The sequence below is a fragment of the Osmia lignaria genome, chromosome 6 (genome assembly GCF_051020975.1).
Source record: "Osmia lignaria lignaria isolate PbOS001 chromosome 6, iyOsmLign1, whole genome shotgun sequence".
NCBI classification, from domain to species: Eukaryota; Metazoa; Arthropoda; class Insecta; order Hymenoptera; family Megachilidae; genus Osmia; species Osmia lignaria.
The window spans coordinates 11922501-11947500 of record NC_135037.1 but is presented as its reverse complement, the minus strand read 5'-3'; the positions used below and the strand labels follow the sequence as shown (position 1 = coordinate 11947500).

Genomic DNA, 25000 nt, shown 5'->3' with positions numbered 1-25000 from the left:
ACATGCTACGGCACATACACACCTAGCATGCTAGGGTTAGGGTTAGGCGAAGGGGTTAGGGTTAGGGAGTTAGGCGAAGGGGTTAGGGTGATGGGAGGGTGTTTGAGTTAGGGTTCGTGTCCTAACCCTAACATGCTACGGCACATACACACCTAGCATGCTAGAGTTAGGGTTAGGGGTTAGGGTTAGGGTTGCGAGTTTGGGGTAGCGGGTTACGGTTAGGGGAAGGAGTTAGGGTTGGGTATGTGTCCTAATCCTAACCCCAGCCCTAGCATGCTAGGAGTATGTGTCCTAGCATTCTAGGCGAACATATGTCCCACCATGCTAGGGCACATATGTCCCACCATTACAGGGCTACGTCCTACCATGCTAGGATTATGTCCTTACATGATAGCACTATGCCCTAGCATCATACGATTGTGTCCTACCATCTTACGATTATGTGCTAACATGTTACGCTTGTATCCTACCATTATAGAACTATGTTCTACTATGATACGATTATGTCCTAGCATGATACGATTATCTCCTACCATGATAGGTTTATGTCCTAGCATGATATGACTACGTCCTACCACTCGCAAGCCTCAAACAAGCATCAAACGCACAAAAACAAATAAATATTTAAATAATTAAACAAATAAATACCTGTGTCCTCCTTCACCTCTTCAGAGCGTCCTCTTCTCCACCGCAGCGTCCCAACCACGTCTGTCCTCTTCGCTTGTCTGCTATCTTCACGCCCCCCTTTTAGTCGCCTTTTACGACAGGCAGGGGTTACCGTGTCTGTATTATATCCCCCACACACAGAGGAGGTTTTAATGGGTTTTCCTTCCCTTGGTATTTGGTCCGCGGGAGCTATTTCACTGCTACCCTCCATGCAGTCCGAAAAGTGCATACCGAGCATTCCCCTATCCGCCACCTGGGGACGCGCGACGTCGGGATATCACCACTCCGCCTAGCCAGTACACCTGGCCAGCTCCGTGGTGATAGGACATAATCCTGTCATGCTAGGACATAATCCTAACATCCTACGTTACGGTTAGGGTTACGGCACCACGAGCGCTTCTCGGCCTGAAGGCTGAGATCAAAGTCTGGTAATGGTGGATTACGGCACCATTACGTTCTACGCGTTTCACGTGTCTTGTGCATATCTACAGGCTTAGATTTGAATTACGTTATTTTATAACCCGTTTGCTTACTTATATATCCCCCCACCTTTCTCTTTTTACGCTTTTTTTTTTGCGCACACAAGGTGAGATTAAGTGTGGTTAGGTTTGGGTTAGATTCTTTTTACGTATTACATCTCTCCCTCTCTTGATTACATCTCTTTCTTTATTAGAATATTTCTTTTACTACATATTTCTGTTTTTTCATACAGAATTCTTTTTATTACGTCATTTTTTTTTTTTGGTTCTTTTGGGAGGTTCAATTTCATTTATACGCAGTTCTCTATTAATCTAATGAATTACATTTCTTTTAAACGCATTTTTGGGAGATTTTTTTTTTTTTTTTTTTTATTTAAATACCTAACAATGCGTATAAAAGTTATTCGTTTAACGCAAAATTTTCTATATATTATATTACAATGTAATTCTTTTAATAATAATTATATATAACTACTTACTAAATCGTCCCTGATATTATTCTATTGCAATTCATTTAATTACAGTTTTTTTATTTTAGTATGAAGTATTAACTGAATTATTGTTGCAACTACTAAAATTTATTATTTTTATAACTTTCATGAGTAAATGTCCTGCAAATTTGTATTATTTATTCATCTTTTGTACGATATTAAAAAGGAATTACTGCGTTTTAATTTCTGTTTCATTTTCATATACATATGTATATTATGATTATAATATATTAATGATGAGACAGTTGTTGAATGTTATACAAATGAATCACTGGTAACAGGAGTTCAATCGGAAAGGAAATTAAATGAATTAAATGAATGATTCAGAAAGAAAATCAAGTGCATCAAATAAATCATTGAGGCACGAAATTAATTATATTCTATCTGTCGTCATTGTTTCGCATTCATCACTAGATGACGCGAATAGTATCATTTTCAAATGAAAAGTACGATATAAAAATAAGATTCGTACAGTAGAAACCAAAGTGTCTTTGTTTTGTGTGATCGTGAAGAATTAGTATCACTGTAATAAAAGTTTAGAGTTTTTATTAAAATACAATATAAAATCGCACCATTCTAGAAAAACCAATATCACTGGCCACGTACGTCTTCTTCGATCTTGATCAGAAAATGGGATTACAGTTACGCAATCATAAGATTCCACTCGATCGAATCGCATAAACATGTCACGTCATCTCTCTATCGGGAATTGGACACCTATCTGTGTACGTCTTATCGCGACTACAACTTTGGCACAAATGTAATTTTCTGTAGGAATAATTCATGTCTACGATAAGGTTAGCATTTATCGTACGACACTCATCAACACGGCTAAGGAGCCGTTGATAGTAGGCCACGTAAATTAGACACCTTCGAATTGACGCGATTCGTTATTCGTCTTACCATTTCATTCGCAACGATCACGAAACAATGTCTTACGTTTGAACACTTTCTCTTGGTCCCATCAAAGTAATCTATTAAAGCTCGTTGTGAACCGCGAACGAACAATTGTTAAAATTATAATCGATACCAATTCAAATTAAATCTCCACAAACTAACTTTTATCGCTTTTGTCAGTCTTACGTTCGATTGAACATTTCTTTCGAATAAAAGAAACAAAAATAAGGAATGTATCTAAATAGTCGTGTTGAAGAAATTACATAAATTCTCGATCAACGATCAAGATTCCATCATTTCCACAATATCGACGCGTTGTTCATCAGGTGAACATGAACACACTTTGCGCTGTTTCTTGTTCAAAAAAAAAAAACAGCTGATATATACTCTTATCTTTACGAAAATTACAAATTCCTTAATTTAGGTATGTACAAAAACTGTTACAAAAAAAATGTATATAATTTAGAACATATTACTCTTGTTTCGTTTATGATCCTCGTCGGGAAGATCAACGAATTCTCGTCATTCATTCAACTAATCATTCACGAAAATAGAGGTCCTTTCTATCATTGAATTATAACTTTTCATCGGTTCTTCATCTATTTTTCATTCTGTAGTTTCGACTGTACACTTCGATACAGCTTACGATCGCTTCTCACGTGAGGATCCTCGTTGCTGTTGCCGTTGTCTAAGTATACCAGCTCTGTTTTATCTCCAGAAGCTATCACTTCCGGCTTGGTAATCTATAAACAATGGGTACATTTTTGGATATATCGTAAGAAAGTAGGATATTAGATGGCGCAGAATTGATTACCTTGTCACTGGCCAGCGAATTCGCGCGTTGCCTGTTTAACAAGTACAGGAGTGCTACGGTGAAAATAATCAGGGATCCAACGAGAATCAAAATTATCCCTGCGTATATGCAAACATTAGGAAGCGACAGAAGCTTCTTCAAGTCATCGATAAACTTCTGTGTGGCTTCCACTTCCAGTGAGAACCACATTACTGGGAAATATATCGTCGGTACAGATCTGAAAAGTCTGAACACCGATGCGTTGTGAATTTTTTGATAGTATAAATCGTTTTAAATATTTTGAAATTCATTTCAAATAAATGGAACTTCTTTGGTGTTGCGTTAGGGCTAGTCGTACATTCACTTCTGATCATATTGTTGGAAACGTACTTACGACACTGTTTTTGATGGTTCCAGCAAAATGTTGATCTGCAATTTGGCAGACACTTTTAGGGGAATTCCAGTTGCCTAGAAAAAGAACAAAAAAAAAAAGTTATTTTATAATTCGGCAGATTACTCTGCTGTATTATTATAGTTATCAGCTGTAATTATCTGAATCGATTATCTTCGATCGCATATGAAATTATCTTGATGAAATTATTTTGACGATAAATAAATAATACCTGGTCTATAAAGCAGCGAGATGATAAATTTCGTAGGAAGATCGCTGATAAACGGCGATTATTTTTTAAAATAATTCATAGACTTACCGGTTCGAGGATGATATAAAAATCATGATCATCTTGCGGATCGATTCCAGTGACTCGTTCCGTGAGACTAGGATCAGCCCTGTTGAAGTGCGGCAAGCTGGCAAATACGGGTGCCCCATATCGACACGCACTGACGTTCATCAGTCCTGCAGGGGTGCATCTTCCATTGCAAAAACAATTTCCTATATTAACAACATCCGGATCCTGTTCAGGAGGATCCGTAATTTCCGCTGAGTGTTCAACTTCGAAGAAATCCTCGGTGGTTGTGGTTTGCTCAAAGTATTTAGCCTGATCATGAGGGTAACGTCTTCTAGTGTTGTTTCCCAATGTTTTCTCACTCAACACGTACTGATAACCCTCCATGCCCATGTGATAAGTCGTCTGCGCGTAGTCGAATGTTAATGGTCTGCGAAGAAAGGGGAACACAGAAACGATACGAATAAAATATTCTATCTTGACGAGTGCCGCCACAAGATTGTTGTTATACGTTATCAATTATATACGTGGATTCATTCAAAAGTGAATGTCAGCAAAGTTATCGACTCCACCTACAACGTTGGCCGAGTAAACAGGATTATCAGACGATCCAATTTACGTTTCTCGAAGGTTAATACGTGGAGAGGCCGGGGACAAAGCAGAGGAAAGTAATTAGCATTCCTTTCTTGCACTGCGAATGTGACTTACTGACCTGCACAAGTCGCCGCTGAACAGGGAGATTTCGTCTTTCTGACGATAAGGTGGCCAGAATTCGCCGGCGCTCCCTTCTACCAGATTACACGGGCTCTTGAAGAATTTCGTTGTATCCTTGTGGTTCCACTTTTTCAGGACTCCGAACTCACTGATGTCGTGAACCCCAGTGTCCATGTTGTAGTGGCCGTCGAACATCGTGGAACCGTTCCTCTGAAAAGGAAAGGTTAATCACGTGGATCCAGGTCCCATATAAATTTGAAATACATTAAATATAAAAAGAGGCCGCAGATAGCCGTATCACGAGCGAGGTTTCAAACTTTTCCAAGTTAATCAGCGTTCAAATGCCGCACGATAAGAAAAACCCTGATAAAATCATATGTGAAGGTATTTTTCTTTTTATTTTTTTTTTTTCTCTAATCTTCTATCTATCGCATCAAGTATTTGAATAATCGAAATATTCGGACTGATCGATCGACAATGTTTTCTCTTTTATCGCGTTGAGAAAAAATCAGATGGGAAAAGAAAGAAAGGATTTAGAAAGAAAATAGGTAGAATTGATTGATCGTAAATGTTGCACGCGTGACGTAACAAATTAATACATAATATGCCTCCCATTGCTTTTCATTCGTCATTCAGCGGCCTACACGTGACCCGTCCTATTCAGTACCAATTTAAGTACTCGCTGCGAATAATTTGTCGTCGGCTACAATGCCGTTGCTGTGGCAGCGCGAATCGCATCTTTGACCTCCTGACCGCCCTCGACACAATTAAATAAACAATCTCAGCCACCTTCTTTATGAAACAATCGTCTTGATGACACCCACTGATAAACACCTTCTCCGCCATGTTACACATGCTAGACACACCGCCGCGCGCCGTGCGCCGCGCGCCGCGCGCCGCGCACAAGTCTCCAGTCAAACCTCTGGAATTTTATATGATTTATCAAATTCTGACTTACCATGTAGAACCAACCGAATTTATCAAAAGGTGGTATTTCATCCCCCAAGGCTGCCATTCTTCCCAGCTTGATGAGAGAGTCGTCGTAGCCGGCGAACAAGAGTTCGTTCACAGTCTTGGTGGTGTGTACTTTCGACGCCGTCAACATGAACGATAAAGTACTTTGCAGCGCGCCGTCCCAGTAACGGACTTTGTGTTTTGCTGACTGAAACGATTCAGATTTCGCAAAGCTTTGCAAATTATTTTAACAACAATTTCTATTCGTTAAACGATTTCACGTTTCTATGTGATACGTACAAATACAAATACAAGTACAAATTACTCACTATTGCGACAGCGTTTACTTGCGTGATGGAGTCATTCAAAGAACCGTTGGTCAGTTCAGGTTCGAAGAACCACCACCGTTGATATAAGTAGCTGACCGTATGATTCTCAGGGTGAAACACCACGTCCGCCTTTTGCCTGATCTCCCTAAAATCGGAAAATAATGAAATTTCGATCGCGTTTCCATACGGAATACAGTTCAGAAGCAACCATGTGGCACTTTGCATTAATGTAAACGCGTACACGTAACGGTGGGCGGAAATCAGTCGATAAAATGATCAAAATTGCACGAGTAACCCAAGGAAACTGTACTTCTACCGAGAATGACGTTTAATCATACATAAAAACTTAAGCTCGTGTTTAGGATTCCTACGGAGAGGTTCTCCGATATCGTTTTCCCAGTTCAATGTGAAACCAGTCTGTTCATCTTCGATAAAATGAAACAACTCGAACAACCTGTTCCACGACAAACTTACATATTCACTCAAGAGAAAACGATTAATCAAGAAATTATTTTATGCAACGTTTACAGCCACCTACGCTACCCCTGCACCTCCGTTCAGACAGACAGACAGTCAGACGTTCGTTAACCTGTTAACTGAATAATTATATTAAGGATGTAACCAATTAAATTTTTTTTCAACCTAATTGTTTCATTTGTTACTTTCGTATAAAAGAATAACAGAACTACCACCAATCAACGTGGACACCCTGTTACGAAACAACGTAATAGCTCTTCGTCGTTTACCTTTTATTACACGTACGTTCAGTTAACAGGTTAAAATGTTAACATCTCGAGGTTAACTATTCTTTTCTTATCGTGATTAGACGGTCTATTAGGTTCGGTTAGATTTTCTTACCGGCCACTCGTCAAGAACGTGTACTATAAGTAAGTACATACTATGGAGATATGTACATACATATATTCGCGCTCTTCGGAGCAAAAAGGTTAATGCTGCTTTACAAAACACGTATAGAAAACTTCCTGTTGCCTACGTATGTCATCGTAGCTTGCCATTCGGCGGTAAGCGTGAAATATCTCGACAGATCGTTGAAACAGTGAATCGAATGAGTTTCTTTCATCGAGAAACGATTCGTTGTTGCGCAATAGTTTCCGCCTTGGCCTGAACGATGCTTTTTTTCTGATCATTCTTCGATTTCCGTAACGTATCGCGAAACGAGACCGATTGTTAATTGATACACCGAAAGCAAATATGTCCATAGTATTATATTATACATACATAAATACATACATACATACATACATACATATATTGCCTGGAAATAAGCAACTGGCTATTTCAAGTCGCCTGCAGAGCGAGTCGCTTCTTAGTGCCAGAATGAGAAGATAAAAGTCATCTTCTTTACTTTTTAATTAAAAAAAACAAACATGTGCCGCTTTCGTCCAGGTTCGAGAACAAAGTGAAGCAAAATAGCATAGCTGTTTCGTAATAAGCAACTGTTCGGTCCCGAGCCAATGGCTGCTTATTTCGAGGCAATACTGTTCATCAGTACCGTGTCGCCGCGACGACGCTGTTTTTCATCGAGTTCGATTACGCATCTTTCACAAATATTGGTAAATGTATACGATTAACATTTTGTACACTTAATTAAAGGAAATTAGAATATATGTAATGTAAACTGATTGAACAAGGGATGAAAAACAAATCTCATACCGAAACACGTAAGGGCCAACTTCCACGAGATTAGGTTTCTTTCCTTTAATCAACAGTTCTTCAGGGTTGGTCCAGTTGAAGAAGTGAATTTTTAGATACATCGGTGGTAAACTGCTTGTGTCATTCCACACTTCGAACGCTTTTGATGTTGGTGTCAGCGGTAGTTCCTAGTAACAGAAGTTGCAATTTTTTCCTCTTTAAAAAGGAACATTAGTTGCCAATGTATAGTTTCTTTATTTTTTGCATAGGCTGTACATTTTTTAGCAAAGTTACATCCTATTTTCGTACAAGATTAATATGTATTCTCTGCTCACAGAAATTCTTCTATTGTATGTCAACATCGAACACGATCAGTTGTAACCGAGATAAAACAGGAAGATGTTTAAATAAACGTATTTCCAAATTCTTTGCAGTTCGAGCATTAAAGTAAATACGTTTTTACAAGATAACCCACCATCACGAGGCTATCCAGTCAATAACTTCTTTATAAGAAGAAAACAACTATACTATATTTTCATGCTGTTGTCCGTTAAGAACTCTATGCAATATAGGTACATATTGAAGAAAAAAAAAAAAAATTATTCCTGTGGCTAAAAAATCTTGCGTACTTTCTATCCGACACGACACCATACGCGTATATAACTGAATAAAATTCCATTATGTTTCAAGGACTTGGTTCAATATTTCAACATGAATGTTTTATGGGTTTAAGTTAACTAACTGGGCTTACTTTTTCAAGGATATGATGAAAGATAGCCGGCCAAGAGAAGTACAGAGTGGTACCAGACACGATCAGTAAGAAACCGAAGAGCCCAAGGCCGAGGGATTTGTTGGTCCAAGGCCTCATGATGATGATGAGAGCTTCTGTACTGGTACCGTTGATCCTCGCTTCCTCAGCATGTGGCTCTTGGACGGCTCTGTTTCGTTTCTTCGCCGATCAGACTCGTGCTCCGTCGCTCTTCCGGTCGCTGTACGTCGCGTAGAGCGAAGCCTGCAACAAGATAAAACATAATCAGCCGGTCATCCAATTACAAGACGCCTAATTTCACACGCCTTCTCTGTATTTTTCGTGTTTGATCTTTACGTAAAGATTTTCTTTCCTTTACCAAAAGTTTTCCCACGTGGAAGACCTCCCTTGAAGCACACGTGTTCACCAGAAGAAAGTAGATTTATATTTCGCGCAAGATAGTATTTCGGGGATACTTTAACTGCGATACATTTTTTTTCCACTTTTTATCAGTTTAACCCATATTAATTTTCAAAGCTCTGTAAGTGATAACTAAACTTCTTAGTTAGACTTGAAGTAATTACATATCAGCATGTTAAAAGAAGAAGAAGAAGTAGAAGGTATTATAAAACTCCGAATGCGATCAAGGATATTTTCAAAACTTGTTTCAGCAAGGGACACACACTTGTGACCTACATACTTTTATTAATTTCATTCGTCGAGAGCCGATCCACCAAGTGATTTCAACTGGATCGCCGTAACGTGTATTCGAAACCTTGCCTTTAAAGGACATAAAAAATGGTTAATCCACGGTTAACGACTTTATGCAACGATCATATGCAACTACACCCGTTAACTATCCGCTTTATTTATCCTTTATCATCGGGAAACTTTGTATCTGAAACCTATAGTCAGTCCAGAAAATCATTCATGCTGTCGTAACGTTGATTGTTGAGTATTCGTTGACTGAGAAATGCAAACAAAGCGCGTATTATAATATTTAGTTATGTCGCTGGAATACGCAATCAGTTTAATCAATTTACATACATACATACATACATACATACATACATACATCAGTGTTGGTGACTAATGCCGTCGTTAATAATACGCGCTGCTTAAAACGCGGAATTATGTTACGTGAATCCACAAACGATTGGTTTTCTATGAAAACAAGCAATTACATTGCATTAGAAGTCTGTCGAATTGTCGGTCTTTAGATGTTTTATTTTCCATTATTGCTGTAATTATTAACACATTGCATGTGGGATTGGTACTTTTACGTTTTTTGCAGTCTGTTACTGGAGCGCGGGTCACGTAAAACTACGTATTTAGTAGAATTGTCCTATACGATGGGCATTTGTATTATACACGTATGCGTCAAGTCGATTCCGCACTTTTCCAATTTTCACTTTTTCTTTTTTCTGCCGTATTGTACTGTCTTTCTTTGTGCTGAGTTGTGCCGCAAACGAGAGATCGATAACATCACAATAACAATTACGAAAAAAAATAAAAACAAAGTTATACTAGCCCCGCACTTTTGCTGAAACAAACTTTTTTTTTTCTTTTAGATAATTTCTGATAACTTGTGCTACCTTGTGCCGTTTATAGAAACTCGATATCTCTATTCGTTTCGTAGATAAAAAATGTTGAATTTTTAGGAATACAAAATTTAATGCTCGTATAACTTAGGAATTCCTAATGACAAAACGGCACAAACGTAGCACAATGCAGCACAATTTAAAAAAATTCAAAATTCGAAAAGTACGGGGCCAACTTCACACTCATCATTGTATTGTAAGTATTTATGTATGGTGTTTGTGTTGCTAGGCAACGGTTTGCATTGTTTCTTTCTAGAAGTTTAGTTTAATTTAGTTTAGTTTAGTTTAGTTTGTCGGACGTATGTATCGATATAAGGAATGGATTATACATGCTAATTTATTTTCCATTCTTTATTCATTTATTTATTTTATCGGTTTACTTTTAACATCGAACGTTGTTCGAGCTAAAGCTAACAGGGAAAAGAAATATTACTCGATATAGCCTTTTAAAAAAGAATAATGAAGATATATGTACATAGATGAAAGGTTGATATTTCATGGAGCAAAATTTTTAATATTTTTTATCGGTTATTTTTATTCGAATTCCATTCTAAAATTACGAAAAGTCCGGAAATCATCAAGAGAGATAAAAATTTACGAGCGGATTTTTGCAATCTAATTATCTGAGCCTGAACTGTACGATCGTATGAAACGTTTTTTTTCTGTACATACACATGTCTGTTCAAGCTGCTGTTTCAATATGATAATTTATCAAATGTACGATGTTCTAGCCGTTCTTATCTCGCTCGCAATGAACTCTATCCCGATCTTCCAGTGACTTTTTGTCGTGAGAAAAGAGAGATACAGCTCCTTGGAGGTCGAGTTTATCGCTGTATTCCTATTTACTATGAAACCTTGGGAATCCTGTATTTGATTGTACTATGATAATTCGTTTCCTGGCAACGAGGGACTCTTGCACTATTGAAAAAACAAGATAAGCGATGTCGTTTGATGTTTGAAAGAGTTTTAAGTGAAAACTTTCGATTCCAAGAATATTCTTCGACCATTACCAAAGCATTATAAAATCAAAACCAACGTTCGACGATGGTGCAAATCAAAAAAATCGAGAATTTACGAGACGCAAAGTTAGCGGAACACACATGCCGCTGGTAACTTGCAAGATTTTCCACCGATAGCTTCCGGCTCGAGCGAGAAGATCGACCATCGTTAAGAAAAGAGAATAACGTAAAATTTACCATCGTTTGGCGACGCGAAATGCAAGAAAGGAAGAGGTTATAGGAAAGAATACTGTAGAAGCAATCGTTTCGCTGACAGCTTGGGAAACTTTCGCAACGAATATTTCCAATTGGAGATCGGGACGGGACGATCGTAATAAACAAGAAGGGGATGATATTCCTGGTTCGGTTGGCCGTTGCATCCGTTCGTATTGTCGCGAACGTTTTCACGTTGATGTACCAATGTGTGTATGTATGTATATATATATGTATACAATATGTATGAGAACGAATAATGGGAGGTCATTTATCGGTTCACCGTCGCGTCGCGTCGCGTCGTCCCGTAGCATACACTGACTGCATCGTACCGACAAAACTTGTGTCTTTCTTCCTATCGCGGATGGATAGGACCGGGAACGGTCCTTCGTCACTCGATATCTACGTATATCCTTTCCTTTTTTTCTTATTTCCCTCTCCTCTAACCGTCTTTACGTTATAACAAAGATCGTGACATAGATTTTTATTTCCTATAGTTCTTCTAAACGCGAGATTCATGAATGAACTGGCCTATTTGTTTTGTTGCAAATTATGTTTCTTCGTCAGTAGGCCGTTTCCTTTCAAGATAACTTGTCGCAGACTGATAGGTCGAACCGAACCGAACCGAACCGTATCGTATCGTATCGTATCGTACGCTGTACAATTTGTTCGTCACAACGATATCAATTTTTCTAACAAAGAAATCGTCCAATGTTTCTTCGTTCACCAATCTAATGAATAATAATTAATCGCGATTTTTCTAATATGTACTTGACATTAAATTGAGTAGCTCGGATTTTAGCAAACAGAAAAATTTCAAGAGGCGATCAACTTACTTTTCTGACAGAAGCCCGTGTCCGCACGTTCCCTATCGTTCACCACGATCAAGGTGGTGTTTTTTTTTCAATCACGATACGCCGCGCCGTTTTACACTTTGACTGGAAATATTGAAACGAGAACAACCGCAACGGAGCTCGGCGTTGCAACGCTGCGCTCGATACAGCGCGGCTGTTACTGTCGCGTCCGATGAATCAACAGGCTGCATCTAATGTAACTATTGGCTAAATCCCCTCCACTTACAGACACTTTTTTCCCTCCTTCGACTCACGACTACCCCACCTTTTACCCTCGTCAAGACACTTGTTCGACAATCCTTCCCTTTTCCTCAACTGTGTACGGTCGAAACTCTGGTTTCTGCGCTTCGAAATTCAATTACCAGCTTACTACCTGTTTCCCAGGAAGCAACGATTCTTGTTTCGCTTCTGCTTGAACAATTTCAAGCTTCGTCATGCACAGATGGCGTATTTGTCAGCTACTAATTGTAACACGTGCTCCGGTTACCGCTTCACGTGTCACGCCGCGCCGCGCCGTCGTCCGCACAGTGTGTAGTAGTGATTCAGCAAGATAAGAGGCGAGAAATTAGAAAAATTTCAGTCCGCAATGTTGAGTCCAAGAGGTGACTCAATCTCCAAGATTGTCATTTCAGTGACTCGGTCAGGGAACAAAGTCGTCGATTGCAAATGGTAGATCAAGCTATTGCGTACGATATACATACCCCTGTTCGTCCGGTTTTCGAATTAATAATTAATGTTCTGGCTGAAGGTCGCAAGCGACGAGGAAAGTGTAATTCTCGGAGAGGAGAAAGCTTTGAAACGCCCTGTGTGCACGACGTATCGGCTCGGGTGCTAGTTATGTAATGCTGAATTTATTCCTTGTTTCACGTGCTTTCGTTTTCCTTCATTTAAACAGAACGCTTGTGCAACATTTGCTCGTCGACAGGGTGGCGGGATAATGTGATGTAATTTTTGTTAGGGAAGATTAATTTATTTACTCAGAGGGGCTATAAGCATGGTTGCAACTTTCTATCTTATCTTCGATAAGATTTTGATAGGTGGTACTCTATTAGAGAAGAAAACTCGTTTATATGTAGAATGTACCACCTTCGTACGCGTGCCTTCTTTTTTTTCTACTTATTTTTCTTGATCTTGATTTCTTTTTGACGGTGCCAATTTTTTATCTTGCAAGTGAAGAAGATAGATAGAATCATTTCAGTAGCACTTACTCATGATGTTATCTCTCCTGTGTTACTCATTCCAATATCAGTATATACGTATGCATAACCAATGTTTTACAAAACATTCTGACCCAAGACTTTCAAGACTATTGCAATTTTCCGAACTTTCAAAGAGCACTCGCAGTTTAATTGATACAATTAAATCGCTTAAGCCTCAAGTTGTCAATGTCAGTTAAAATTGATCGTACCGATTATTAACCCATCTTTGGTCTGCAACTCCAGAGATAGAAAGATAAAAAAGGAAAAAACTTACATCGTCTGAGCTGGATTCGAAGTTTCGTAGTGGTGCGACACATCGCTAAGGATCGCAGATGTTCGCTACACGATCGAGCTAAAACTGGGGCCAAGGGGTATGTGTTGGCGACAGGTAGCAAGCCTCAGAAGTGCCTGCTCGCAGCCCCTCCAACCCCTTCATCGCGTTTTGCCCGATTCAAAGCCGTTGATCTCTTCTTCATTGCCAAGCGGAATCGTCTCGGCGTCTTCGCTGTCTGTTAATTGACCTAGCAATTCCATTCCGACCAATTTCGACCTATCCCTGTCAACGTTTATCCGTACTTTTACCCGTTCCTCCTTTACAGCGTTTCAACGCGACGCGACGCGACGCGACGACACACCGTGTATGTATGTATTCATGTATTTATTGGGGGAGAAGTTTTGCTCGTTTGCTAAAATGGAATAGACGAGCGTCGACGTGATTACGCTAGACGAGCTAATAGATAGTTATCGAATGATTTGATGTAATAAAACTTGCCTCGACCAGCGGTTCAAGTAGCAACAATTTTGTTTAGTTGGTAGAAACGCTCGACTCTGTACATACATATGTACATACATTTCTGCTTTCCGATCGTAAGGCTTGGGACTTGTTTGAAGTAGATAAGCATATTATCGACTGTTCAAATTCTCTGTTGGTATCTGATAGTTTCTTACGGTTGGATGGATAAATTCTAAAATGCAGCAAGGCTTTTCTCACAAATAGGTGATTCATAATTTGTAAAAATTATTTTTAAATTTACCGATTAACGTATATCGAATATTTGAAATATTCTTTGAAATTGTCGTGATTTTACTCGTATATTGCGATTAGTCGTGTCATAACGACAATTGGATTTGTAACACGTGTCGGTTATCGAGCAGCTTAAGATTATTTTATTACACGCGATACAAGATACACGAATGGTCTCTTTCGTTCCACGGCAAGGTAGGTAGGTAGATAGGTAGGTATCCGAATATTCTCAATTGCACCGCTGTAACAACCAGTGTAACACTATGGTGTTACTCCTGCTGGTTCTCACCATCGTTCAGCCGCTTACGAAGCCCAGCAAGGTCTTATAGTTGTTGTTATTATAGAACATCCCCCATTTTTTTGTAAACCAACACTCGCTTATAAGCTGAGATTATCGAACGTGTCTAAATAATTTTGGACAGTGGCGGTGTTCCAGCAACGCACCCCATTCGTGGGTTCTTGAATTGTGTCAGGTTCACAGCAATAGAAAACAGAAAACAGAAAACAGAAAACAGAAAACAGAAAACAGAAAACAGAAAACAGAAAACAGAAAACAGAAAACAGAAAACAGAAAACAGAAAGCAGAAAACAGAAAAATAGGAGTGATTAATAGTAGGTAATCGACACAATTTATTTATTTACAATAGAAAAACATATCAGATGTATTATACATTTATTATATTATGTATAATTCTAGGCGAGTTAGCCTGACCTTAACAAACTCACCGCGCGTCTCTCGCCGCCTGGTATCCGAATAGTAATGATCAAACGCCACAACTAATCCATAATAAACGTGCACTTATCTAATAAAGCTTTCAAACGGTACATAATGTAACGATGCAATGCAAGAACACTCGTAGTAATAACTTATAACGAAAGACGCAAGTAAACTAGATGGTTCTACATAAGAAAATCCTCTTCGATCTGATGCATTTTCTCCCCATCTTGTAACAGAATCTCTACAGAATCGATATTATATTACATAGAAAGAATTAGAAATTCGCGACAATCGCGACCAACGATTGAGAATACGATCGATATCGATATCTCGCTACTTTAGGGAAGTTTATTGCAATATTGATCGTACGTATACGAGGACATAAATATGCTTCCGTTGAATAAACGATGCATAATATGATTCTGTTATTTCTCGTTTGGAGATTGGCAGAAACGTTTCCTTGCCCACCATATAGCTGCCAGAGCAGCAGCTAGAAACCCAATTCCAGCCACTATGCCCATAGAAATTGCCCTGTTTCTACGATACGCTGGTACTTCCAAACTAATCCGCTCGCTACTCGCTACGTCGTCCGATACTGATACTGCAGACACGTCGAATGTGTAATAGCTCTCACCCTCGAGTGGTTTCACTGGAAAAATAATTTTTATTTTTCTCTAAAAAAAAAAACATTTTTCCGCTATAAATTTAATGAAGAAGAAGAAGAAGAAGAAGAAGAATCACCCAAATAGTAAGTGTCGGTCGTTTCCGCTCTTCCGTCCAATTTTTCAGATGGTCCTCGGTACCATCTGACCGCGTATAATCTCAGCTGATCTCTTCCATAAGCGGGTGGTTCCCAAGTGACCAAATAGCCCTGCGCTGTCGCTTGAACTCTCACGTTTAACGGTGCTCCCATTCTCTCGTCTATTCAATTGAAAATATTACTCTGTTATCTATCAACGGTAAAACGAATAAGAGGATAAACAGAAGTTATTTTACCTATAGGGCTACGGTACTCTGACACTGAATTCTCATCGATGTTATCTGAAAAATATGTCTCTGTTGAACAGATATTATGATACTATGACAATTATTATGTAGTATCATACAGAAAACATACGAGGCTGTGTAAATATCCGAAGTGTTTTACTAAACATCCCATCACCGTGTTTGTCCTGACTGAGCACCATAAACTCGTATTCGCGTCCGGGGTTCAAATTGTTCACGGTCGCCTCGGTGATTTTTCTTGATACGATCTTCATCGTTCTCCATTCCGAGGTATCGGTAGGTCTATACCTAACAATAGAGATAATAACAATCATTATTACTCTGTTCTCTAAGCTTTTGACTGGAAGTTTCTTTATTTACCAGACCGAATATTCCATCTTTGGTGTGACGTATCCCGGTACCCAAGTTAAAGAAACCGCATTATTGCTACTGTTGGCGCTGAGGTTGTACGGTGCCCTCGGAGGAACGTTTAAAACCATTAATTCCGTGTCTGCCACCACAGTTGCTGCTTCGTTACTAGCTGCACATTGATATAATCCTCTATCCTGCTCTTGAATTCGGTCGATCGTTAAATTGCCACCGATTACTAGCGTCCTGTTGCCCCTTGCCACTGGCGCACCATCCTTTTTCAAAAAAAGAGCAAATTAAAAACAGTAACAACACCCTGAGAAATGTGTGACGAACAACGTGTAAAGTGTAAAGTGTAAAGTGTAAAGTGTAAAGTAATGAAAAATACCTTGTACCAAACGATTGCCGGTCGATGAGATTGATCGCCGTCCCTGGCGTCGCAGGGTATCTCCAAATTCTCACCCAATTTCCTGATGTACAGATGCTGAGGGGTCATGGTAAACACTGGCGGCCTCTGCACAATCTGTCGAACAATGTTCTCAAATTAGAAGGAAGAAACGCTTGAGGTCGAGGCTCGCTTAACAAAGAGCAGACTGGCCTCGCTTCGGGTATCGTGTCCGTTTCAAACCTTACATTACAATTGGAAAATAAAGGAACGACTTAACACTCGTCTGCGAGTAGTCAATGGACTTGAATGACCACGTCGTCCTTTTCATTTTTCATTTGTTGTTGGCCACTACGAGATTTCGTATTTTTCTTTTTTCTTTTTTCTTTTTTCTTTTTTCTTTTTTCTTTTTCTATTTCTGTATTATGTACTTGCCACTGTAATAGATGGACTGGGCCCCTCTGTACCAAGTTCGTTGTACGGAGTGCACGTGTAACTTCCGGAATGCGTCTCGTCTACCTTGCTGAAATACAAAGAACCGTTTCTTCTGTAGAACACTCCCTGAACGTTGTAAGGATCGAAGAGGAATCCATCCTTTTCCCAACGTAGGTTCGTCAGCGGTGGATTTGCCCTAAAATGACAGTCTAGAAGGGCTGGTTTCCCGTATGGTAGGTAAACTTCACGGGGAGCGTAGATAACCTTCGCCTTGTCTGAAAGAGAGCGATTAAAAAATCGCTGGTTCAAGTTCGATTTCGATCGCGTTCGATTTCGAGGATCTAAAGTAGAACGGGACGAGGACAAGGTTTCAGGGCGTATGATGATGATGATGATCATTAAACTTTCGCCTGCAGTGATTTCTATTACCGTGTCGTTATCGTTGGTTGTATTCTATTCGGTAATACCCAACATTACGCCCGCGTGATTATTTCATTTCCTGGACGAAAGTGTGCGATCGAGCCTTGCCACGTTATTCCACCGTCTAATACCTGTTATTCGTCAGATTTAGGCTAAATAGATTTCAATTCACCAGAAAATAATTGTCAAATTTTAATAATAACCTTAATCCATGGTGATCGATCGATCGAGCTGAAAACTTTTGAACCTTACAAGAAACACTGCCTGCTGAGATAGTATGTATAATATTTTTTCTAGATATTTACATTGTACATTAAGAAAGGCTGAGGCGCTCTGTTGGTCTCCAGTTTCACCGGTCACCACACAGGTGTACTCCCCTAGGTCACCCATAGCTGCTGAATTGATTTTCAACGTCCCATCCTCGGCGATGGACGCTTTTCTCTTGAGATCCTGTTGCAACAAATCGAGCAATAAAAAAACTTGTACCTACTTTTTAGTTTGATTAGGAAAAATGAATAAAAGCGAGTATCGAATAGAATTACCTCGATTTCCGTGATTTCCACACCCTCACGGAACCAATTGACAACAGATTTCTCTCCTTTAGCAACGCAGTCGAAGCTGACCGATTCACCCTCCATCACAGTTTTGTTGACGGGCGGAACCGCCAGCAGAGTTTCGCCTGGAACAGACGTCGGAAACGGCGACGCACCTGGGTTGAACGATTTAACGAGTCTGCCCGGTTTCAGGTTAGTGTAAGCATCAGCAGGATTATATGTATAATACTTTTAGGGTATATTTAGGCCATATTAATCGTTTTAATTCACTTTAATCGCAGCGATTACAATTAACACGTGTTAATCGATCCAGTGCACGTTAATAATTTCACTCTCGTTTATATTTTAGTATTAATTCGATTTAGTTATCAAAGCTAAATGACCGATCACGCGATATCGTGTACTCAATCGTGAGCGTTGTTAAATTAGCGTTGCGGTCGCATTGTTAATCGACGCGTTGAGTTTTAACGATTTGTTATTTCGAATCGGTGCGTGACAGAGGCATTGTGCCATGCCGTTACGGAAACAACATATTTTTTTTTTTTTTCTTCTTCTTTTCGACCATTTTAGCATTGTCATGTTCATGAAACGACAGTTTTCATCTTCCTTTTACATTGATCGAACGTTTCGATTTTACTATAATAGAATAGAAGAGGTCGTTAATTTCGAGATAGACCTCGTTGCTCCTCGCGATGACTCCATAATAGTTTAACATAATTCTACCGGCAAAAAGCAGAATTCCGGTTAAAGAGTGATTCATCGGTGACTCTGTACAGCTACGAAGAGGGTCGATTTACTATTTCACCTCTACGTGATGCTTCGTCGATTCTTTCAAATGTTTTACACGTTTAAATTGTCAAGGTTACTCTATCATAGTCATTTACGGACAACAAGTAGAAAACATCAGATTTCTATGATGTCAACTTAATCAGACTTTTTTCCTTCGCGAAACTTGCTTCTAACTGGAAATATTATACCTGACCTATGCATATGTACATACACCGGCAAAGAAACGTAAAGTAAGGATTACGAGTTGAACGGTTATTTCCTGTTTCCTGTTTCCTGTTTACCGAAAATTCCACAAAGATTCGCGGCTAAGAGCCTCTTTGCTTCATCCAGCGTTAGCGTTCGTACACCAGCTTGACCCAATTCAGTAGGTCGGCGTTAGTCTGTCGGCGCTTAACTACGTTAATTCCATTCGCCACTTGCTGTTATCGAATTAGCCGATTAACGGATACGAGAAAGTCCGCGTGACCTTACCATCTATTGCGAGATGGAACCAGGTTCCGTTGTTCCTCGAATTCGGCGTTCTATTCGGAAAGATCACTCTGCACTCGTACCATCCTTGATCGCTCTCACGGATGTTGGTCAGATTGATGCTACCCTGGCCGTATCCTCGACCAGCGGCATCTTCCAACAGGTGGACGCGACCCTCGTAACCCAGACCCACCGACGGATGTCCGTTGTACCATGAAAAGATCGTTCGTGACTGAAACGATCGTACGATTGATCGTATTAACAATTTGCGCCTCGTTCGTTCTCTTTCTATTATAGATATATAGTATTGTTAAAGTACTTTACCAGAACTTGAAATTCATTCATTAATCGTAAGTAGTGTGTGGCTACTATGTAAACGATGTTAAAAAACACCTTCGAGCTAATTTATCGATTTAGCTGTAGGTACTTCCAACACCTATGCGAGGTCAGTTAAAGACAGTCGATTTCATAATCGTTGCTTGGAGACTTGAACGTTCGAGGGGACTGTGAAACGAATTAGGTAGACTTTGTTCTTTTTTCTGAATGGAGAAGAGCAGACACGTAATACGAAGTGAGCGACACATGCGTCCTCCGGTGAAAATGAAAAATAGCAGAGGCTGGCTAACCCTCGCGGTCAAAAGGAGGCAAGCGAAAAAGGCCGTTAATCGTTCCTAATCGTCTGACAATGCGTTAGCAGTGACCCACTGGTTCGGACCCCTCGTGTCGCGGACTAGCCGTCACTAAATACATCTAGATAATGCAGCCTTGCGTTCCGTACTCCAATTACCATGTTCGACAGACAGAGAGGGAGCCGTGCACCTGTTTTGCATACGCATCAGGGACCAATCAGGTTAAGTTCCACTTGATTTTATGCGGTAGCCATGCGCAACGCTCAATCTGTTTCCGGTTCGCGGCTGCACGCGCCTCGAATACAACATCCGCGAAAGAACGACGCGCTGCTGGCAGGAAATCAACGCGATGCAATGGACCGACCGATCTTCATTTAACACATATGGTACCAGCAATCTCTAGGATGATTAAGAATTTTTCGACTAATCAAAATACTCTGTATGTATTATAGGTACCTATATTGTTTTCTAACAAAGAAATTTCGCTCTTTGGCAAGCTAAAATAAAGACTGGAAAATTGTTGCAGGACGAAATTGTGCTAATCGTAAACCACATTATCGTAATATGTACCTACCTATGTAGAAATGTCGTGAAAGATATTGCGTGATGCATCGAAATCGAGACGAAATCGAATGACGGAAATCGAGATCGATCTCCACAAGCTTACTCTTCTCACGCAGATCGAATTAGACACGAAGAAATCGAATCGCCTACCCTACCTTGAACGACCACTTTTTTATGCGGATGAACCCATGCAATCTTCGGCTATAACCATAAGGCTATGGTTGTGTGGCTGCGCGCAGATTAATCAATCGACAAGCTTCGTTTTACTTAAGCAACGCTTTTTAATTGCGCTAGCTAATCGATCGCGTGTCGATCTTTGTTTTCCATGGGAAACAACGCGATGGAAACTTTATCCTTGAAACGAACGATCGGTTTCCGTCGACGAGGTGAACGTGTATGCATTTGGACCAGTCGAGGTCTCTTCCTCGATCGACCGCAAAACCGCGAAACCAGCAAACCACCACCTGAAGATTCCATTCTTCCCGCAGGAATATTACTTATTTTTGCATTGCGTAATTAATCTATCAGGATCAAGAAGATTAATCGAGCAGCCCGACAATTCTCAGACTCTCTCATTCTCAGTGAACAGTGAAATAATTAAAATTCCAATTCAGTTGAAGGACACTCACGTCACGATTCCATTGAAGGATATAAGGGATCGGTGTCTCGTGCGGAAAGTCCAGATCGCAATTGAACACAGCGTATTCTCCCACTCCTGCGCTTAAATAATTCGGCTCATTGTCTTCCTCCAGAATCAAGCTATAACTGAATGCTGAAAAAGAAAAAAAATGCGCTGCATCAAATCGCCTGACTGCCCAAAAATCCTTGGATACGCGAATAACCTATACATATATTATCTACGTATTTATATTACCAGATGATTGAAATTCTATAAAATTAATCCCTTGCACTATGGTGAAACTCGGAAAAAGCCAGGCCAAACACGGCCGCCCGAATGGGTGGGGATAGGAACCGAAGCGGCGCAGACCGAGTGTCGGAAGTTCCGAGTGGAACTTGGAAATCTCGATCACGAGTCAGACAAAATCAGTGAAAATAGTGCAAGGGGTTCCTCCTATCCACCGTACACACACTGTGTGGTATGTTAAACAATTCATCCGAACACTTTCTTTTCCACTACTCGGTCGAAAAGAATTATTCTGCTTAAAAGAAGAAAAGAAACGAAAAGAAACGAAAAGAAACGAAAAGAAACGAAAAGAAACGCGCGCGATCGTTAAGCAGAATAATTTAATAGCAACGATATCTCTCACCTTGACAGCAGAGGAAGATCCCCAGCAACTGATGAATCCTCGTCGCCTGGCACATTTTCTCACAGCCGTGATCGTCCTGTCGTGTGTCTAGCGACGAAAGTAGCGCGTGTACGCGATGTCAGAAGCAAGTCACAGCTCGCGACCGACCACGACGACCACGAGCACGACCACGACGACGGCGAACGGAACACGGTAGCAAAACAACACATCTGTCATCACCCACACTCATCAAGCATCGGCCACCACCAGCCTCGATTAAATGCCACTATCGCGATCCTATCGAGGATAGATACCTTCTACAATCGAATGTTGCAATCTATGTTCAACGCATCCTTTTCAACTCTTTTTCTCTTTTCTACTATTTCTTTTAAAAACGATTCACCACCGATTCTAGTCAACGTTCATCCTCGAATCACTACTTTTCTACCCTCTTCGAAATCTCTTCGAATTTCTCTTTCAAGACGATCCTTCGAGTTGTGCTCCGCCGTGGAACGTTCGATCACCGAGTGGTCCGCTGGTTGCGGTGATAATCGCTCCGCCTCGCTCAAACCGAGCGGATACGACGCCGAAGAGCAGCAGTAACGAGCAAACCTATGGGTAGGGGTAATGTTAGTGACTGGAGGAGGGTACGAGGCACGATTTTACCTTCATCCCGTTCTATGTTTTTCTAGCACCGTTCCTCTTCTACAATCCTGACACACCCACCATCGAAACGCGTATAGACTACTTTACCGAACAACGATGGATCTTGTTTTGCTGTAAGATGAACGAATTTATTATATTACCTTTACTATTTCGACTATTGAATTGACCTAATTTGTAAAGGGTTAAATCTAGAGGGGTACAATTTTATGCACCTTACCGCGTGCAATTCTATAATAGCAAAGGTAAACGCTTTCAACTTATCAGTATAAGTATATTTTTATTTAGAATCGTTTCTCGCCTTTCATCGGTGAACGGAAGAATTACCTTTCCATTAAGCCCCTCGAATCCCTGTCCTTTCAACGTCGCTTCGTGGTTGAAGCCGATTCGAGGGAATTAAGGGATTCAAGCGAGGATCTAAGGTTCAAGCTGAAAGTGTGTGTGTGTGTGTGTGTGTGTGTCTGTGACTGTAGAAACGAAGAGAGACTTTACGACGATTCTCGAATGGGGTCCTAAATTTAGCAACGTTTCATCGCATCGATTCGATCTGAATTTCTCGCAGGAAAAGCACACGTCTTCTTCGAAGTAAGTGACAAACAAAACAACTTAGCACGATAGATGTAGTTTCTTATTTCAACGATCCCTTTTATTTGTCCGCCCACGTCGCGTAATTATTACTGCTCATGGCGCTCTCGTAACGAAGACGTCGACTTCCGGCCGCGGATATTTACCAGCAGTGTGCCACGTTCGTCCACTTCACGGCTCCGTTTTTCGCTTTAAAGTCTTTGCGTCTCTCTGAGGAAAATTAGTCATTGGTGATAAAGCTCACTCGTTTGGCTTTTAACAAATTTAAGAAGAAACCAAAGATTCTCCAGTAAACTTAATACTTAATCATTTTCATTCAACGATAATTGAGATGTTGAATGAATTTATGCATCAATCTGAAAAGCGAAAGGGCCAATACTATGATTTAAACGAGCGTGTTCCATTTCCAGATCAAATCTCGATCAGTTCGACGACGACGACGACGACGACGACGACGACGACGACGACGACGACGACGACGACGACGACGAAACTGCATAGAGTCGCGCGCCATTTGCGTGGGTGACCTCAGATTACGTGACATCCGTCCCTTGCCGCATTATCAGACTGCCCACAGCCTTGTCACGCTGTTGAGATAATGGATCCATTCGCATGGATCACGATCCAGGATTGGACGTGCCCGGGACACAGGAAATAAATGCGTGCATAATGATACCGACCGTATTATTTCATCGACGAACCGTGAAAGGGAACAACTTGTTCCTGGTCCACCTGCCATGCTACCAATAGGGATCGTCTGCTGCATCATTTTTTCAGATGAATTTTTCTTTTTCCATCAAAAGATATCTCAGTTAATAAACATATAAATGATTTCAACCCTTAGGTCACGATATACGATTAATTTTTAAGGTCAGGATTGAAGTAGTTTATTAAAGCAACGCTCGCACGATTTCACTGCAATACTAGTCGACTCGAACGCTCCAATTTTTCGCGAACTCGCAACGCTCTGTATCGAGGGAAATCATGGAAATTGCAGTAATTCCCGGTAATCAGTGCCGTAGACGCGTTGCGCAAATGCCCCTTCTTCGCGCGTTTAATAGCGAGTTAGACGCGGCAGTAGCTAGTCTGTCAGACTGAGATTCCACGTTCCTCGTCTCCAGCCTACGAAAATACGAATCCTCACGCACTGGCCTGATTACGTTGAATTGGCAATGATCTCGTTGCCTTGGCCAACCACGATCTCTTGTTTCATCAATCAGCTGGGGAAACAAAAAAATAGGATAGTTTGCCAACGTTGATGAACTTTTAATGGACAATGACCCATACACAAGAAAGATGTTGTGTATGAATCCATCGAACTTAATTTTTCTGTCATTTTCAAATGCTAGAATGGAACTAGGGTGAAGGTAAACTTCTTGCCATATAAAGATCTTCACGAGAAGATTTTTCCTTTCAAATGTCGCTTTATTTTTCATTTTATTTGATAATAAATTGTCTACAATTTGTCCTAGGTTAGTACGTCTTGGAGTTCTCGTGGGGAGAGGTTCGCGAGAAAGCACAGGTCGATCAATAAAACGGTGAAAAATGTAGGTGAATAGCGAGAGTACTCGCGAAGCTGACTAACAATGAGAGAACGAAAACGCTTCTCTGCTTTTTTATCTCACGCACTCTCCATCTCTCTTTGTCCTCTGTCGCGCGTATAGAGAACAAAAAATAGACGATACGTGAAAAAATGATTCGATTATAGAAACAAAAATGAAACATTACGATAAACGTTGATTTTCGAACGAAAACTTCACCCTTTGCTATAACCCGTCCTTTACGCGCGACCATCCCGGTTCCTCTCTATTCCATATCTTGAAGCAATAATCAAATTATTCTCTGAGACATTTTCGTCAGCCTTTCGTGTGAAATAACGCGATCCATTTCT

The 25000-nt window shown here is 40.3% G+C and overlaps 2 protein-coding genes across 5 annotated transcripts; both read right to left on the bottom strand.

Annotated features, from left to right (window-relative positions):
* Positions 1-2165: 2165 nt before the first annotated feature.
* LOC117607578 (protein croquemort) lies at positions 2166-12271 on the bottom strand. 3 transcript variants are annotated; one of them, XM_034331437.2, is made up of 10 exons: positions 12059-12271; positions 8414-8674; positions 7684-7850; positions 6010-6154; positions 5685-5888; positions 4725-4936; positions 4037-4442; positions 3721-3794; positions 3348-3573; positions 2166-3276 (listed from the first exon to the last, which is right to left on the bottom strand). In XM_034331437.2, exons 2-10 carry the CDS (start codon positions 8528-8530, stop codon positions 3133-3135), a joined length of 1695 nt encoding a protein of 564 aa, XP_034187328.2. In that variant the 5' UTR covers positions 8531-8674; positions 12059-12271; the 3' UTR covers positions 2166-3132. The 3 variants fall into 3 exon arrangements, with proteins under 3 accessions (XP_034187328.2, XP_076544719.1, XP_034187330.2); XM_076688604.1 differs by lacking the exon at positions 12059-12271 and having other exon boundaries at positions 7684-7878; positions 8414-8550; XM_034331439.2 differs by lacking the exons at positions 7684-7850; positions 8414-8674; positions 12059-12271 and adding an exon at positions 6348-7224.
* A 2645-nt stretch (positions 12272-14916) lies between these two features.
* Positions 14917-22456, bottom strand: bdl (borderless). Of its 2 annotated transcripts, none has more exons than XM_034331702.2 (12): positions 21883-22456; positions 21244-21386; positions 19425-19653; positions 18153-18289; positions 17916-18060; positions 17191-17465; positions 16759-16893; positions 16383-16645; positions 16135-16310; positions 16014-16058; positions 15759-15938; positions 14917-15666 (listed from the first exon to the last, which is right to left on the bottom strand). In XM_034331702.2, exons 1-12 carry the CDS (start codon positions 21935-21937, stop codon positions 15443-15445), a joined length of 2007 nt encoding a protein of 668 aa, XP_034187593.1. In that variant the 5' UTR covers positions 21938-22456; the 3' UTR covers positions 14917-15442. The 2 variants fall into 2 exon arrangements, with proteins under 2 accessions (XP_034187593.1, XP_034187592.1); XM_034331701.2 differs by having other exon boundaries at positions 18153-18319; positions 21883-22454.
* Positions 22457-25000: the final 2544 nt, after the last annotated feature.